The sequence below is a fragment of the Aquarana catesbeiana genome, linkage group LG09 (genome assembly GCF_042186555.1).
Source record: "Aquarana catesbeiana isolate 2022-GZ linkage group LG09, ASM4218655v1, whole genome shotgun sequence".
In the NCBI taxonomy this organism is placed as follows: Eukaryota; Metazoa; Chordata; class Amphibia; order Anura; family Ranidae; genus Aquarana; species Aquarana catesbeiana.
In genome coordinates, this window is record NC_133332.1 from 194,083,498 (window position 1) to 194,101,364 (window position 17,867).

Here is a 17,867-nt window from a genome sequence, read left to right on the forward strand (position 1 = left end):
GACCTCACTTTTTGTCACAAGGTTTTGAAAATTGAAAAAAGAAAAAAAAAAAATTTTTTTTCTGGTCTTTCTTCATTTTCAAAAACAAATGAGAGCTGCAAAATACTCACCATGCCTCTCAGCAAATAGCTTGGGGTGTCTACTTTCCAAAATGGGGTCATTTGGGGGGGGGTTGTGCCATCTTGGCATTTTATGGCCTTCAAAACTGTGATAGGTAGTGAGGAGTGAAATCAAAAATGTATGCCCTTAGAAATCCTGAAGGTGGTGCTGGGTTTTCGGGGCCCCGTACGCGGCTAGGCTCCCAAAAAGTGCCACACATGTGGTATCCCCGTACTCAGGAGAAGCAGCTGAATGTATTTTGGGGTGCAATTCCACATATGCCCATGGCCTATGTGAGCAATATATCATTTAGTGACAACTTTTTGTAAATTTTTTTTTTTTTTTTGTCATTATTCAATCACTTGGGACAAAAAAAATAAATATTCAATGGGTTCAACATGCCTCTCAGCAATTTCCTTGGGGTGTCTACTTTCCAAAATGGGGTCATTTGGGGGGGGTTTGTACTGCCCTGCCATTTTAGCACCTCAAGAAATGACATAGGCAGTCATAAACTAAAAGCTGTGTAAATTCCAGAAAATGTACCCTAGTTTGTAGACGCTATAACTTTTGCGCAAACCAATAAATATACGCTTATTGACATTTTTTTTACCAAAGACATGTGGCCGAATACATTTTGGCCTAAATGTATGACTAAAATTTAGTTTATTGGATTTTTTTTATAACAAAAAGTAGAAAATATCATTTTTTTTCAAAATTTTCAGTCTTTTTCCGTTTATAGCGCAAAAAATAAAAACGGCAGAGGTGATCAAATACCATCAAAAGAAAGCTCTATTTGTGGGAAGAAAAGGACGCAAATTTCGTTTGGGTAGAGCATTGCATGACCGCGCAATTAGCAGTTAAAGCGACGCAGTGCCGAATTGTAAAAAGTGCTCTGGTCAGGAAGGGGGTAAATCCTTCCGGGGCTGAAGTGGTTAAGTTGCAAAGGAAAGACACAAAAAGAGAAGGAAAGGTGCTGCTCACCCCTAAAGGTAAAAAGAAAGGAGAAAAGTTCCCCCAAGGTGGGGTTTTTAGGCAGCAGGGTGAAAGGATTGAGTCAATAATGTATGAAAAAAATGATGTTTTTATTTATACCAAAATAGCATGACATGATAATTAAAAAAAATGAGCTCCAGTAGGAAGTTTTTTAAAAATTAAACCAAACATACAACCAAACATAAAATTATTTACGCACAATAAAAATAATATACAGTGCAGACATGTGATATAGTTACCCAATAATGTATATCCAGCAAGGAAAAGGCTTCCTACATGGAGATCCTTTAAAAACTATTTTTTCTCGCTCCCCAAGGGGTCCCAAGGCACCTCCACTGCTACAACAACCAAAACGGGGCAGTAATCCAGCAATGTGACTTATGAGAAGTCACACTTTTTTTTCTCTTGGGGAGAGAGAAAAAATAGTTTTTAAAGGATCTCTATGTAGGAAGCCTTTTCCTTGCTGGATATACATTATTGGGTAACTATATCACATGTCTGCACTGTATATTATTTTTATTGTGCGTAAATAATTTTGCCATGTGTGCCTATATTGTATATCTCTCAGCAGACTGACCCTCTGAAGAAGACCCTTGGTATATGGGTTGAAACGCGTCAGTCTCACTTTTCGTACTGTCGACATTTTTTTTAAATGTTGCTATGGAATTATGTCTGTAAATGTATGTTTGGTTTAATTTTTAAAAAACTTCCTACTGGAGCTCATTTTTTTAATTATCATGTCATGCTATTTTGGTATAAATAAAAACATCAATTTTTTCATACATTATTGACTCAATCCTTTCACCCTGCTGCCTAAAAACCCCACCTTGGGGGAACTTTTCTCCTTTCTGGCCACCAGTTTAAGGGCTCAATTCACTAAGCGTTAAATAATGGCTAATAAAATGCAGTAAAATACTGCATGCGGTAAAAACTGTGCAAGTGTTCAATACATTAAGAATTTTGTGTTAAATGCCGAATGCCGATTTAGTGGTAATTACCGCATTATTTAATGCAGTAATTTACCGCATAGAGCTGGTTGCTAAGGAGTGGGCCGGGAAGCCGGCTGCCGCATCCTTAACGGATACAAGATATACCTGGCTCAAATCCCAATAGCTTGTACATGCATTTAAACTATCAGGTGCTAAAGGGGTGTGACCACATATTAACAATACAAATTCTGGATGAACCCTCTGCACACTTCTATACAGCCTTTCTAGCAAACTATGCAATGAAAAACAGGGATTTTTAGTTCAGACATATTGCAACACACATTTAAGCTGGCCAACTGCATCAAAGTAATCCCTCTTACGGCCAGTCCTACACTGCTTTGCCACCGCAAATGCTATGGTGGACACCATGTTAACATGTGGTCACACCCCTTTAGCACCTGATAGTTTAAATGCATGTACAAGCTAAATTGATACTGTGGTGGAATTCCTATATTCAAGTCCAATAAAGTATTATGTATATTCATACATGCCATCTGGGGTCGCTTATATACCCTCTTTATCTGGGGGGTGCTATCCCCCTGGTTTCTATACAGTGCTATTGTAAAAAGCACTGCAAGTGTAAACAAGGTCTTAAAGTGTTGTGCTGCATCTTGCAAGTGTTTTAGGGCTTTTTTTTGAACAGGTGAAATTGGAAGCATTTTTGCTGGAGTTCTGGAACTAGGCTGCACAAATTCCCCTGCTCCGATCTTGGGCCTCTTGGGCTCCAACCCCCCTGCAGCAGGCTTCTCCTCCTTACTCTCCCACTGACTGTATTGCAGGGAGATTGGTTCCAATATCTAAAACTATTGTATAAACAAGTTCAACTGTGTTAGTCAACACTTCATCCCCAAATTATAGTCCAAAAAACATTAGTCAAAAGATTATGGGATTTTAAAGGTGTTGACTCCTTCTGCCAGAATAATTACACTAACATGAGTTCAATGGATTAAAAACATATTTTTGTTAAATAATTTTTATTACAAAATTATTAAAAGAGTGGGGTATAACACCCCTTAAGAACATAAACTCAGCATCCCACACTGTTACATGCCAACCCCCAAGAGATTGTAGCAACCCCCTTTCAAAACAAAAAAAAACACTCTAAACACTGGATCTAGATGTATAGTGATTACATATAAATAATACACAATGTCTCGCAAGAAAAGGAAAGGTATATAGGGGTGCCTTGTCCCGACATGTTTCGCACTATAGGCTTCCTCAGGAGTTTCATGGGGTGCAAAGTGTGCGGTTGCTGAAACAGAACCAACACCTTTAAAATCCCATAATGTTTTGACTAATGTTTTTTTGACTCGGTTCCAGTTTCGGCACCCAGTGCCCCCCCCACTCTGATTACCTCCAGCTCACACTGCTCTAATCCCTCTTGTGTGCTCTGATCCCTACCTGTGTTCATTGAAGCATAGTAAACTGTGTTTACTGTGATTCAGTTTGTAAATGATCAGGAGGATCTGTACAGAGTGCTTTCTGTTCATTCAATGTCCAGTGCAGCTGAGGCTGCAGAGAAAGGAACTGAGGAATCTACAGTATCTCACAAAAGTGAGTACACCCCTCACATTTTTGTAAATATTTTATTATATCTTTTCATGTGACAACACTGAAGAAATTACACTTTGCTACAATGTAAAGTAGTGAGTGTACAGCTTGTATAACAGTGTAAATTTGCTGTCCCCTCAAAATAACTCAACACACAGCCATTATTGTCTAAACCACTGGCAACAAAAGTGAGTACACCCCTAAGTGAAAATGTCCAAATTGGGCCCAATTAGCCATTTCCCTCCCTGATGTCATGTGACTCTTTAGTGTTACAAGGTCTGAATGGTGTGAATGGGGAGCATGTATGTTAAATTTGGTGTTATTGCTCTCGCTCATACTGGTCACTGGAAGTTCAACTTGGCACCTCATGACAAAGAACTCTCTGAGGATCTGAAAAAAAGAATTGTTGCTCTACATAAAGATGATCTAGGCTATAAGAAGATTGCCAAAACCCTGAAACTGAGCTGCAGCATGGTCGCCAAGACCATACAGTGGTTTTACCAGACAGGTTCCACTCAGAACAGTCCTCGCCATGGTCGACCAAAGAAGTTGAGTGCACGTGCTTAGCATCATATCCAGAGGTTGTCTTTGCGAAATAGACGTATGAGTGCTGCCAACATTGCTGCAGAGGTTGAAGGAGTGGGGGGTCAGCCTGTCAGTGCTTAGACCATACGCCGCACACTGCATCAAATTGGTCTGCATGGCTGTCGTCCCAGAAGGAAGCCTCTTCTAAAGATGATGCACAAGAAAGCCCACAAACAGTTTGCTGAAGACAAGAAGACTAAGGACATGGATTACTGGAACCATGTCCTGTGGCATGATGAGACCAAGATAAACATATTTGGTTCAGATGGTGTCAAGGGTGTGTGGTGGCAACCAGGTGAGGAGTACAAAGACAAATGTGTCTTGCCTACAGTCAAGCATGGTGGCAGGGCTGGTGCAAGGATTTTTGACACCCTAGGCTAAACCTCATTTTGCCACTCCCATTGGCTCCACCCCTTATCCCACCCACTTTGCCTTGCCCATGTGACAGAATGTGCCGCTATACAGGAAGCATTGGCTCTGCTTCCTCTAGCGCCGGCTTCAGTGCTGAGCTGTACCTCCAATTACACTACCGATCGGACTGAGTTAGTTACATACTACAGCCTGCAGACGTGGAGTAAAACCATCGGCCGGGCGCCCCTAGGCAGCAGTGCGCCCTAGGCGGCTGCCTAGTTTGCCTACTGGTAGCACCGGCCCTGCATGGTGGTGGGGGTGTCATGGTCTGGGGCTGCATGAGTGCTGCCGACACTGGGGAGCTACAGTTCATTGAGGGAACCATGAATGCCAACATGTACTGTGACATACTGCAGCAGAGCATGATCCCCTCCCTTTGGAGAGGGGGCTGCAGGGCATTATTCCAACTTAACAACCCCAAACACACCTCCAAGACGACCACTGCCTTGCTAAAGAAGCTGAGGGTAAATGTGATGGACTGGCCAAGCATGTCTCCAGACCTAGACCCTATTGAGCATCTGTGGGGCATCCTCAAATGGAAGGTGGAGGAGTGAAAGGTCTCTAACATCCACCAGCTCTGTGATGTCATCATGGAGGAGTGGAAGAGGACTCCAGTGGCAACCTGTGAAGCTCTGGTGAACTCCATGCCCAAGAGGGTTAAGGCAGTGCTGGAAAAATAAAGGTGGCCACACAAAATATTGACACTTTGGGCCTAATTTGGACATTTTCACTTAGGGGTGTACTCACTTTTGTTGCCAGTGGTTTAGACATTAATGGCTGTGTGTTGAGTTCTTTTGAGGGGACAGAAAATTTACACTGTTATACAAGCTGTAAACCCACTATTTTACATTGTAGCAAACTGTCATTTCTTCAGTGTTGTCACATGAAAAGATATAATTAAATATTTACAAAAATGTGAGGGGTGTACTCACTTTTGTGAGATACTGTATGTCCTCAATTCCTTTCTCTGTCTCAAAAGTGAAACATCAAGGGTCTGTTTAGAACCCTGTTATTTGACCAAAGCCCCCCAACAGAGCTGTTAAAAATTTAAATAAATAACATTCTAAAACAATTAAGGGTTTGTTCACACATGCTTTGGTCTCTCATTCAGGTCACTCTTTAGAGAGCACTTTTTAGGCAGTAAGGAAGCATTGTATAGCTTCCTCCTGCTTTAATCGCTTCAACCTTGCACCAGCATGCCACAACTGTGTACATTGCACGCAGTTACAGGGCACTTGCAGAGCAGAACCATTCACTTGAATGGGTCACATTAAACAAGGAGTATAATTCATGCCGCGACTGTGAAGAAAAGCATCATGGTCACAGTATGTGTACACCCCTAGGCTCTGCAGCTAAAGTGGGCAGCGATTGGGGGCAATAAAAGCACAGTGTAACTGTGGGGTTTTACTGACCCCCAACCTCACTTAAACAAGAGCTTTAAGGATTCATTCATACAGGCATTCTGGTCATGTGATAGAGTGTTTTGTTCATGCGGCTAAAGCTGCTTGCTACTCTATAGGAACGCGGCGGCTGTACGAAGAAAAGCGCAGGTCCTAATTTGTCAGGTGTGCAGGTGCAGATGACTGGCCTCAAATGCACACTTTCTGTGTTTGGGGCTGTACATTCACACCCACACACCTGTCAAATTTGGACCTGTGGCTGTGTTTGTATAGCCGCTGTATCGCCATAGGGTAGCATAGGCTGCCTGCACATGGCTCCAGCCAAATAAACAAACCGCTAATTCACACTGTACAGGCCACAGTGCCTGTGTGAATGAGCCTCAAGACCACTGGGAAGGGATTTGCTCTAGGATGGAGGATTTTTGGTGGGGAGGGATTTGGAGGGGAAAATAATTTGTGGTGGGAGGGGGGTTTGGGGGTTGGAGTAGGATTTGTTGGGGAAAGGGAATTTGGGGGATAAAGTAGAATTTTTTCTGAGAGTGGGGGATTTGTGCAGGGGAAAGCATGCAGATTAGTGCTGTTTTTTTTTTTTTTTTTTGAGGGAACGTAGGGAGGATTATTGCTTGAAGGGAGGATTTTCTACTCATCTGACCCCTAAATTGCACGTTACCCATCCTTGACTCCTGCACTCTTTTTGTTTTGTACTTCTGACCCCTAATGTATATTGCATCATACTCCTTTCCCCTGCATTCTGCACTATATTGTACATTACAGACTCCTGCACTATATACATTATATTGTACATTACAGACTCCTGCACTATATACATTATATTGTATTTTACAGACTCCTGCACTATATACGTTAACAGTTTGGCCACACCCACTGTTTGCCGACATGTGGTGCATGCACTGCATTACTATTCTATCTGTAGGGACTGATTTTTTCCTCCCCGCCATCAAAATGTGTCCACACCTACTTTTTAACCATACCTACTTTTCACGGGGTCCAGCACAGTGCTCTGCAGGTCATTGTCCCCCTGAAGTGTGCCTCATTCTCAAAAGATGGGAGGTATGCACCCTAATTTGCTAGGCTTGTAGGTGAGCAGACCATGTCTGTTTGGGACTGTGTTAGTGCAGCCACTATGTCTTCTTCATAGACTGGCATGGGCTGTCTGCACGCAGCACCTGGAAGTTGTAGCTGTATAAACAAACAGCCAATTCATGATGTGTGGACCTCAGCACCTTTGTGAATGAGGCCTATAGCAGTGGTGGTCAACTTTCTTTTTTTTTTTTCCATTAAGATTTTCTTTTTATTACGGATAATGCAATACATAACAGAGGTAATGATACATGGAGACAGGACTCCCATCAAGATGTTTACACAAAGCATACTTTCACATATTATCTACATTCTCATTTAAGCCAGGTATATGGATCATCTTAACACATTTCTGATAGCAAGGCTTATTCACGTATAGGTTTATTCCTATCCGTCCCTCTATATCGTAACCAGTTGGGGTCTATATATCCTGATTGTGGCTCACCATCTGTATGTCTAAACTTCAGTGATGAGAGGACTGGAGAACCACCTATCAAGTCGGTTCTCCACTCCAAACTCCCCGCGTGTTGGGTGGTCAACTTTCTTGATATGAGGGGGCCTCAACTGCAGCCCCTAAAATCACCAAAGGGCAGCATATAAATTTCAGTTTAGGGCAGCTGACACACAACAGGATATAGTCAAAGACTGTGCGCGTGATACAAGAGATTGTAAGAGACTGTGGATATAATACAGAAGATGGTCAGAGACTGCGGATATGATACAAAAGATGTTCAGAGACTGTGTACGTAATATAGGAGATGGTCAGAGATGTGGATATGATACAGGAAATAGTCAGAGACTGTGGACATAATACAGGAAATGCTCACAGTCTGGGGACATAATACAGAAGATGGTAAGAGACTGCGGACATGATATAAAAGGTGGTCGAAGACTGTGGACATAATACAAGAGATAGTCTGAGACTTCAGAAATGATTCAAGAGAAGGTTGGAGACTGTGGGCAATAATACAAGAGATGGTCAGAGACTGTGGATATGATACAAAAGATGGTCAGAGACTGTGGATAATAATTCAAGAGATGGTCAGAGACTGTGGCTATGATACAAGAGATAGTCAGAGACTGCGGACATGATACAAGAGATGGTCCGAGACTGCGGACATTATACAAGAGATGGTCAGAGACTGTGAACATGCTATAGGAGTTGTTTGAGGCCAGGGACATGCTTCAGGAGATAGTCAGAGACTATGGATATGATACAAGAGATGGTCAGAGACTGTGGATATGCTGCAGGAGGCTTTCAGAGACTGTGAACATGCTATAGGAGTTGTTGGAGGCCAGGGACATGCTTCAGGAGACAGACATTGACTTGTGACATACTATGAGACTGCTAACAATTACTACTATAACAAGGCAATAGGTAAACAAAGATTAGTGTCTGCAGGGGCCTCAAGGGCTGCAGAAAAAGTGCCCTTGGGCTGCAGTTTTGGAACCAGGGGCCTATGGGATCAAATATGTGCTAAATATGCAACAGTGATTTCTGGTTTTAATAAGGGGCAACCAACAGGGTGGGACAGCTGATACAAACATAGAGGGGCCCAGCCATCCCTAGCTGCCTGCTCCAATATACCTTCCTTTGTTTGGCCATCGGCAGCAGGTGTGCATGGCGTCACGTTACCAGTGGTGGAGCACAGTTCAGTCAAACTGAGGGAAGGGCTGCATCTTGTATCGGGATCAGAGCTTGGTTGGATGGTGGTAGTGAAGAGGAAGGGGGGAGCTTTCATAAATCGACATGCCCATTGAATGTGTAGGTGGTACATTGCTGCTGCACAATTCCCATACCTGTCAGCTGAGCTGATGTTTTTGGCTGTCTCTTTCTTGGAGGGAATGTCTGTTTGCTGGATTGGGTTGTCTCTTTGCAGGAGGGGATGTCTCTTTCCTGGATTTGGCTGTCTCTTTGCTGTATCGGGCTGTTTCTTTGCTGGAGGGGCTGTCTTTGCTGGATTGGGCTGTCTCCTTGCTGGATTGGCAGTCTCTTTGCTGGAGGGAATGTCTCTGCTGGATTGGGCTGTTTCTTCACTGGAAGGGATGTCCCTTTGCTGGATGGGGATGTCTCTTTGCTGGATCTATGGAGATATATCTGCTGGATTGAGCCGACTCTTTGCTGGATTGGAATGAAATGGCCATGTGAAGGAAGGTAGGGTGAAAACTTAACCCCCCCGTTCCTTTCAATGCCCATTTTACTGTGAAATTGGCATGTAAAGGAAGGAGAGGTGACATGTAGTGGTGGCAGGCTTCAATTTTTGGACAAAATATAATTTCTTAGGCCCCTTGCACACAGGGCGGATCTCCTTGCTCAGTGGGGAATCTCTTTGCTGATCCCTGCTGAGCAAGCGGATAACAGGTCCATGTCCACTGGTCTGATGCTGAGCGGACACGGACACATGGGGCGGTGGCATGGAAACAGACCGCCTGTCCATTTCCATCCAACTGTCATCCACACCGACGGACAGATGGGGAACGGATACCCATCCATCTGTTTTTAGCAGATCAGATGCTGGCGGGTGTAAATGGACACATGTCTGTTGACATTGGCCACTCCATAGAGGCCAATGAGGCGTCCAATCCGGTCAAAAACAGACAGGGGACCCGATTGGTCCACTCGTGTGAAAGGGGCCTTAACTGTTAAATTTTGAAAGCACTGATGATTTGGAATACACTCTTCATTTTTATATATTAATTTGTAGGAGTGTTAAAATAAAAGTGGGTGCACTGAAGTACTCAGTGGGATAGCCAGTGGGCGGATTTCGTGGGATGGCCAGTGGCCGGGTCCTGGGGAATGTTGACGATTAGGCCGGGGGGGGGGGGGGGTCTCAGGTCTAAAGCTATGTAAGGGGCCCCCGAAATTTCTGATTACTGCCCTGGTTTTAATATATCTAAAAGCCAAAACTTTTTTTAAATAATAATATGTTTTTTTAAATTAATAACTGTTTAATAAAGGAGAGGGGGTAGGGGGGAACCATGAAAAGGAATTGCACCACACAAAAATAATATGGATGTCCATGAATGAAAATAACAGCAGCAAAGATGGTCATCTCACCACATGAAGCTTGGTAAAAATGCAAGCTCAGCGTCACTTTGTAAAAGTCTCTGCCCAGCCACCGCAACAGTCACAGAGGCAGATGCATTGACTTGCAGTGCTGTTCTCAGTGACCCTGAGCCAGGCTGTGTGTCACTGAGGAGGCCCAGTAGTGGCTCCTGCCTGCGTGAGGTAATACTTCATATTCCCATCACACACATTCCTGGATGAGCTCACGAATATGGGAGCAACAACCAGCTGGATACTGGTTCAAGTAACAATGAAGATATTTGCCAGCACACCATGGAACGACGTGCAATGTTTCGGAGTCACGCAGGACCCCTTCGTCAGGCATCCTGCGTGACTCCGAAACATTGCACTCTCCTTGTGTTGTGATCATGCAATAATTTACACGTTTGGACACTATCCACGTTGTTCCATGGTGTGCTGGCAAATATCTTCATTCTGCCTGTGTGAGGGGCACAATGAGCAGCCAAGGAGCTCAGTAATGCTGAACCTGTGATTTTGTCAGTCTGAGCCTCACTGAGTGTCCAGTGTGGACAATATGACCTCTGTTCCCCTCTCACAATGTGCCTCCATGAGTGTAGTCTGAGTCTGCCGCCTCAATAAAGTTTTAGGCAGGTGTGAAAAAATGCTGTAAATTAAGAATGCTTTCAGAAATAGAAGCGTTAATAGTTTATTTTTATCAATTAACAAAATGGAAAGTAAATGAACAGAAGAGTCCTTTGGCGAACAAACTGCCTCATACAGCAGCCAAATATTTCAAATTTTGACTCATCAATCCAGAGCCATGGCATCGCTATGGGGGTGGGGCCCACACCCAGTTGACACCTAGATGGGTGATGCCAAGTCCCGCCTTTTGTCAGCAGCAGGGGGGTGGGGAGGTGGTGATTAATAAAGTAGCGGCAGGACTGAGCAGCTTGCAGAGGGGACACAGAAGTTCAGACAGGTGAGCGGTAATGTAATGTATAGTAACCTCTAGCAACCGAATGGTGAGCGGTAATGTATAGCAACCTCTAGCAAGCAATCACTGAGTGGTAATGTGTAGTATCCTCTAGCAACCATCAGTGAGTGGTAATGTGTAGTAACCTCTAGCAACCAATCAATGTACAGCAATCAGTGAGCAGTAACCTTTAGCAACCAAATTGTGAGCGGTAATGTGTAGTAACCTCTAGTGCATGCCTTGGCGCACAGATCAGCATGCCAGCACCAACAGCATCATTTACAGAAGCTGGCTTGGGGTGCGCACCCTGACCGTGCGCTGCCGGCCCAGCCTGAGAAATGGGAAAACAATTATTGGGGGAGGGGGTGACACCATGTTTTACCACACCAGGGGACACAAACCCTAGTGATGCCACTGGTCCAGAGCACCTGCTGCCATTTTTCTGCACTCCAGTTCCTATGTTTTCATGCATAGTTGAGTCGCTTAAGCTTGTTTCCACATGAGAGGTATGGCTTTTTGGCAGCAATTCTTCCACATGAAGACTTCCCCTGACAGCAGATGGGTGTACCTGGGTCTCATTGGTTTCTGCCAGTTCTGTGCTGATGGTATTGCTGGACATGTTCCAATGTTAAAGGGAAGTAAGCGTGATGTGTCTTTCATCTCCTGCATTGTTTCCTTGGCCGACCACTGTATCTATGGTGTTCAACATGCCAGTTTCTTTGTATATCTTCAAACAACCTTGAACAGCACATCTTGAAATCCCGGTCTGCTTTGAAATATTTGCCTGGGAGAGACCTTGCTGATGTAGGACCTTGTGTCTTCTTGCTGTGCTCAGTCTTGCCATGGTGTAAGACCTGTGACATGAAACTGTCTTCCACAACCTCACCTTAGTAGCAGAGCTTGGCTGTTCCTCACCCAAGCCTCCTACACAGCTGTTTCAGTTAATGACTAGGCATGTCCTAAGAAATTTGAAAAGATCTGGCATTGGTGGTTAGTGTCTAATATGGTTGAGCAATCAGATGAGTATATTAATGATATGGGATATTAGGTAAGAAATATAATACTGGAGTGAAATGAATATATATACAATAGGTACAATCTTGAAATAATGTGAAGGAGGGAATTGAAAAAGGGTCTGATAAATGCAGATAGAGAGAGGATTTTTTTTTTTTTTTTTTTTGCACAGATGTTAGGTGGGGTAAGGTTATGGTAATGTTATAAGTGTTTATCTTTTGTTGTAAAATGTGAAAAAATTCAATAAAAATAAGTTGATTGAAAAAAAAAATGACTAGGCATATGTGATTTGTTACCAATCCAATCAAAATTCGGATGAAAATTTTCGTTATTCAGAAATTCTCCTGTATCCGAATTTCTGAATCACAATAGTAACGGATTTCAACAAATCCAAAAAAAATATATAACAAAACAAATTATCCGAATTTGAATTAAAAAAATCAATTTGACTTGGAAAATTATTTTGAATTTGAAATGGAAACATATTGCAACAAACACAGTAACATATACATATGAAATAAGAAGATGACTCCTACTTAGGCTGCTTTGTAGAATAGAATAGAATAAAATAGAAAAGAAAAGAATGGAATAGAACAGAAAAGAATAGAATAAAAAAAAATAAAAGAATAGAAAAAATAGAACAGAAAATAAAGGAATAGAATAGAACGGTATAGAATAAAACAGAGTAGAACAGACAGAATAGAATATAAAAAATAGAATAGAACAAATATAGCCATATTCTGAAATTTGAATTTCAAATAAATTCAAATTCTGAATCAATTTGAAAATAATGAATACACAAAGCAAATCTGAATATACGAAATTAATTCTGAAAGGAATCATTCTAACATAACAAAGTTTACGATTATATATCAATTATTAACTTAACAAACAAATCAGAATCTAAACAAAACAAATGTTTTCATCGTGCACATCTCTATTAATGACTTATTCAACCTACATGTGAAATTGATGATCATTAGCACCTGCTTGGTATAATTGGTTAAAGTGGTTGTAAAGGCAGAAGGTTTAATTTACCTTACTAAATATGTACCTCAGCCCAATATCGATCCAGCGATGTGCACAAGAGCAGAGGCTCTCTCTCTTTCCCTCCTCAGTGGCTCAGATAAAGCAGCGAGAGCCATTGGTTCCTGCAACTGTCAATCAGAGCCAGAGAGGAAGTAGCAGGGGGTGGGGCAACCTGCAAAAACTAATTTTAGGGAGGTGGCAAACTCATTTCAGGGAGGTGACGCTTCATGCCGACCCCCCCCCCCCCCATGAAACGAAGCTTTACCAGTGCCAATTAGATGCAGCCTATCATTGTCCATCCGTGCCACCTCATCTGTGCCTACCAGCGCAGCCCATCTATGTCCATCAGTGCAACCTATCAGTGTCCATTCGTGCCACCTCATCAGTGCAGCCTATCAGTGTCCTTCAGTGCCACCTCATCAGTGCCCATAAGTGCAGCCTATCAGTGCCCTTCAGTGCCACCTCATCAGTGCAGACTATCAGTGCCCACCAGTGCAGCCTATCGGTGTCCTTCAGTGCTGACCAGTGCAGCCCATCAGTGCAGCCTATCACTGTCCTTCAGTGCTGACCAGTGCAGCCTATCAGTGTCCACCAGTCCAGCCCATCAGTGCAGCCTATCAGTGTCTATTAGTGCAGCCCATCAGTGCAGCCTATCAGTGTCCACCAGTCCATTCCATCAGTGTCCTTCAGTGCTGACCAGTGCAGTCTATCAGTGTCAACCAGTCCAGCCTATCAGTGTCCATAAGTGCAGTCTATCAGTGTCCTTCAGTGCTGACCAGTGCAGTCTATCATTGTCCATCAGTGCAGCCTATCAGTGTCCTTCAGTGCTGACCAGTGCAGTCTATCAGTGTCCACCAGTCCAGCCTATCAGTGTCCATAAGTGCAGTCTATCAGTGTCCTTCAGTGCTGACCAGTGCAGTCTATCATTGTCCATCAGTGCAGCCTATCAGTGTCCTTCAGTGCTGACCAGGGCAGCCTATCAGTGGTACCTCATCAGTGCAGCCTATCAGTGCCCACCAGTGCAGCCTATCGGTGTCCTTCAGTGCTGACCAGTGCAGCCCATCAGTGCAGCCTATCACTGTCATTCAGTGCTGACCAGTGCAGCCTATCAGTGTCCACCAGTCCAGCCCATCAGTGCAGCCTATCAGTGTCTATTAGTGCAGCCCATCAGTGCAGCCTATCAGTGTCCACCAGTCCATTCCATCAGTGTCCTTCAGTGCTGACCAGTGCAGTCTATCAGTGTCAACCAGTCCAGCCTATCAGTGTCCATAAGTGCAGTCTATCAGTGTCCTTCAGTGCTGACCAGTGCAGTCTATCATTGTCCATCAGTGCAGCCTATCAGTGTCCTTCAGTGCTGACCAGTGCAGTCTATCAGTGTCCACCAGTCCAGCCTATCAGTGTCCATAAGTGCAGTCTATCGGTGTCCTTCAGTGCTGACCAGTGCAGTCTATCATTGTCCATCAGTGCAGCCTATCAGTGTCCTTCAGTGCTGACCAGGGCAGCCTATCAGTGGTACCTCATCAGTGCAGACTATCAGTGCCCACCAGTGCAGCCTATCGGTGTCCTTCAGTGCTGACCAGTGCAGCCTATCACTGTCCTTCAGTGCTGACCAGTGCAGCCTATCAGTGTCCACCAGTCCAGCCCATCAGTGCAGCCTATCAGTGTCTATTAGTGCAGCCCATCAGTGCAGCCTATCAGTGTCCACCAGTCCATTCCATCAGTGTCCTTCAGTGCTGACCAGTGCAGTCTATCAGTGTCCACCAGTCCAGCCTATCAGTGTCCATAAGTGCAGTCTATCAGTGTCCTTCAGTGCTGACCAGTGCAGTCTATCATTGTCCATCAGTGCAGCCTATCAGTGTCCTTCAGTGCTGACCAGGGCAGCCTATCAGTGGTACCTCATCAGTGTCCACCAGCGGAGCACTCCTAGCACTATCATGCCCCCTCCCCTGGCCACAAACACCTGCTCAGTCACCGTGGCCATACTCCATTTGGCCGCTCTGAGTAACAGGCCCAGCCGGGAGATCGCCCAGATCTAGCGGGAGACTTGGGATGTCTGATTTCTTTACACCTGCCTAAAACTTTTGCACAGTACAGTACAGCCTATCAGTGTCCATAAGTGCAGTCTATCAGTGTCCTTCAGTGCTGACCAGTGCAGTCTATCATTGTCCATCAGTGCAGCCTATCAGTGTCCTTCAGTGCTGACCAGTGCAGTCTATCAGTGTCCACCAGTCCAGCCTATCAGTGTCCATAAGTGCAGTCTATCGGTGTCCTTCAGTGCTGACCAGTGCAGTCTATCATTGTCCATCAGTGCAGCCTATCAGTGTCCTTCAGTGCTGACCAGGGCAGCCTATCAGTGGTACCTCATCAGTGCAGACTATCAGTGCCCACCAGTGCAGCCTATCGGTGTCCTTCAGTGCTGACCAGGGCAGCCTATCAGTGGTACCTCATCAGTGTCCACCAGCAGAGCACTCCTAGCACTATCATGCCCCCTCCCCTGGCCACAAACACCTGCTCAGTCACCGTGGCCATACTCCATTTGGCCGCTCTGAGTAACAGGCCCAGCCGGGAGATCGCCCAGATCTAGCGGGAGACTTGGGATGTCTGATTTCTTTACACCTGCCTAAAACTTTTGCACAGTACAGTACATGGCCATCACATGGGATTTCACCTCACTGTCTGGCCTCTGGGAGAAATGAAGGTAGATCTCCCTGGTAAGGACACAGGCAGCAGAAGAAAAGCCAACATAACATGATCCCCTGCTCTTTACAGAACAGAGGAGCCGTGCTCTCCATATACTGGATTTTATATCACACCATCCCTCACAGCGTAACCTGCACCACATTTCCCGCCCTCCGCTCACACAACGCGTCACAAGTCCCGCCCACCGAGAGTCACGTGAGGTCACCGCAATCCCGGCTCCGTCCTCAGGTGACGTCATGAGCGTCTTGCTACCAAACATGGCGGACTTTGATACCATATACGAGTTGGATGAGGAGGAAGAGGAGGACGGAGAGGACCGGGAAACGGGCTCTGGCCGGGTGGTGGCCGAGGAACATTTACTCCGATACGCTCCGGACCCGGTGGTAGTGAGGGGAGCCGGACATATTACCGTGTAAGAGACGAGGGGAGTCCGGTGTGTGTGGGGGGAGCAGGCCTCGGTTGGGGTGTACACACTGGGCCGGCCTCTCAGCCTCCCTACACTAGCTGTACACACAATGCTGCCCGGACTCCCCTGTTAGGACATTCATTGGCTCCTCTGTGGGCTCCTCCACCCACCAAAATCTGGCAAATGTTTCCCATCATCATTGCAGAGCCCCCCCCCATAAATCACCAGAACCCGCACTCCTCCTGACAGACAGACAGGACTTCCTGTGATGAGGTGACAACGCAGCCCCCCCATTTCTGACACATGGGAAGTGTTGTCATGTTGGCCCTGGACTGCAGGGTTCTGTGCTCCACTGTGACCCGCCATCACCTAATACATCTTTACAATTTGCCCAAAGGCCAGTTCACACCATAGAAACGCAGTCCGGATGCCTTTCTGCAGGCGTGTTTTTGATGCAGTCCCGTGCATTTTCCCCCCTCCCTTTTTTCTTAAACTTAAGGGCCGGTTCACACCACATTAAGGATGATCTCCGGCGTGTTCGCACAGCCCACATGCAGAGTCCACCAGGAAGTCAGCACGGCGCTAATCACAGGCAGTGAGACATTTCCCGATCTCTGCAGCCGCACATCAGGACAATGACTCCCTGCCTGTGATTAGCGCCGTGCCGACTTCCTGGTGGACTCTGCATGTGGGCTGTGCGAATACGCCGGAGCTCATCCTTACGCCACGTGCAGTCCAGTGTGGTTTTTTTTTTCTGCGTCAAAAACGTCTGGAAAGTAAGTTATATAATTTCTAATGGCATAATTCACACTAGTGCTTGAAGTTGCAGTGCGTTCCAGAAATAAAGAGTAGAACATGTTGCATTTTTCCTGGACTGGAACACTGTAAAACGCACTGGAACACACATGTTGTTATTTAAGGTTAAGAAAAAATAGGGGGGAAAAAATGCCCTGGAGTTCATCAAAAATGAAACCAAAATGCATCAAAATTGCACTGGAACACATCAAAAACACACATGCTGAAAAGCACATGGAACATATCTGGACTGCATTTCTATGGTGTGAACGGGCCCTTAAGGACATGTGTGTGTGTTTTTTTTTTTTTTTTTTTAATTCTTTTTACAGCGTTCCAGTACAGTCCAGAGCAGGAAAAATAATGCAGCATGTTCTACTTTTATTTTCTGGAACTGTAAGCATTGGTGTGAACTGTGCTATTGAAAACCATATAACCTACTTTCCATGTGTTTTCGATGCAGAAAAAAACGCACTGGACTACATCTGTTGTGAACTGGCCCAAAAAATATTTCCTCAGATTTAAAACAAAGTAGCGATAGTCATTTATTGTTGTTGTATGGGGTTGGCCTTGGTACCCTGACTTTGGCAGTATTTTACGTTTCATTGGGGGGGTGCCGTGGAAAAGTGGGTGATCTTCAACACCCCCCCCAGCACACTGCATGTGTGTGTATGGTGGGCAAGGTTTGTGTGACGAGAGCACGCTCCGGGCACAGTGACAGCGTAGTCACTGGCAGCTCCTGGTCTCTGGTTATGAGCAGGATGGGCTCCTAGTCATGTGACTATTGTGATAGCTA

General features: G+C 44.9%; 1 protein-coding gene across 1 annotated transcript in view; it reads left to right on the forward strand.

The window, feature by feature from the left end:
* The first annotated feature begins 16,085 nt into the window (after nucleotides 1-16,085).
* The window catches only part of CHIC1 (cysteine rich hydrophobic domain 1), a 39,825-nt gene continuing 38,043 nt past the window's right edge, over nucleotides 16,086-17,867 (forward strand). Inside the window, exon 1 of the mRNA XM_073599475.1 lies at nucleotides 16,086-16,285. Coding sequence (XP_073455576.1) covers nucleotides 16,110-16,285 — 176 coding nt within the window. The 5' untranslated portion in view covers nucleotides 16,086-16,109. The remainder of the gene's footprint in view (nucleotides 16,286-17,867) is intronic.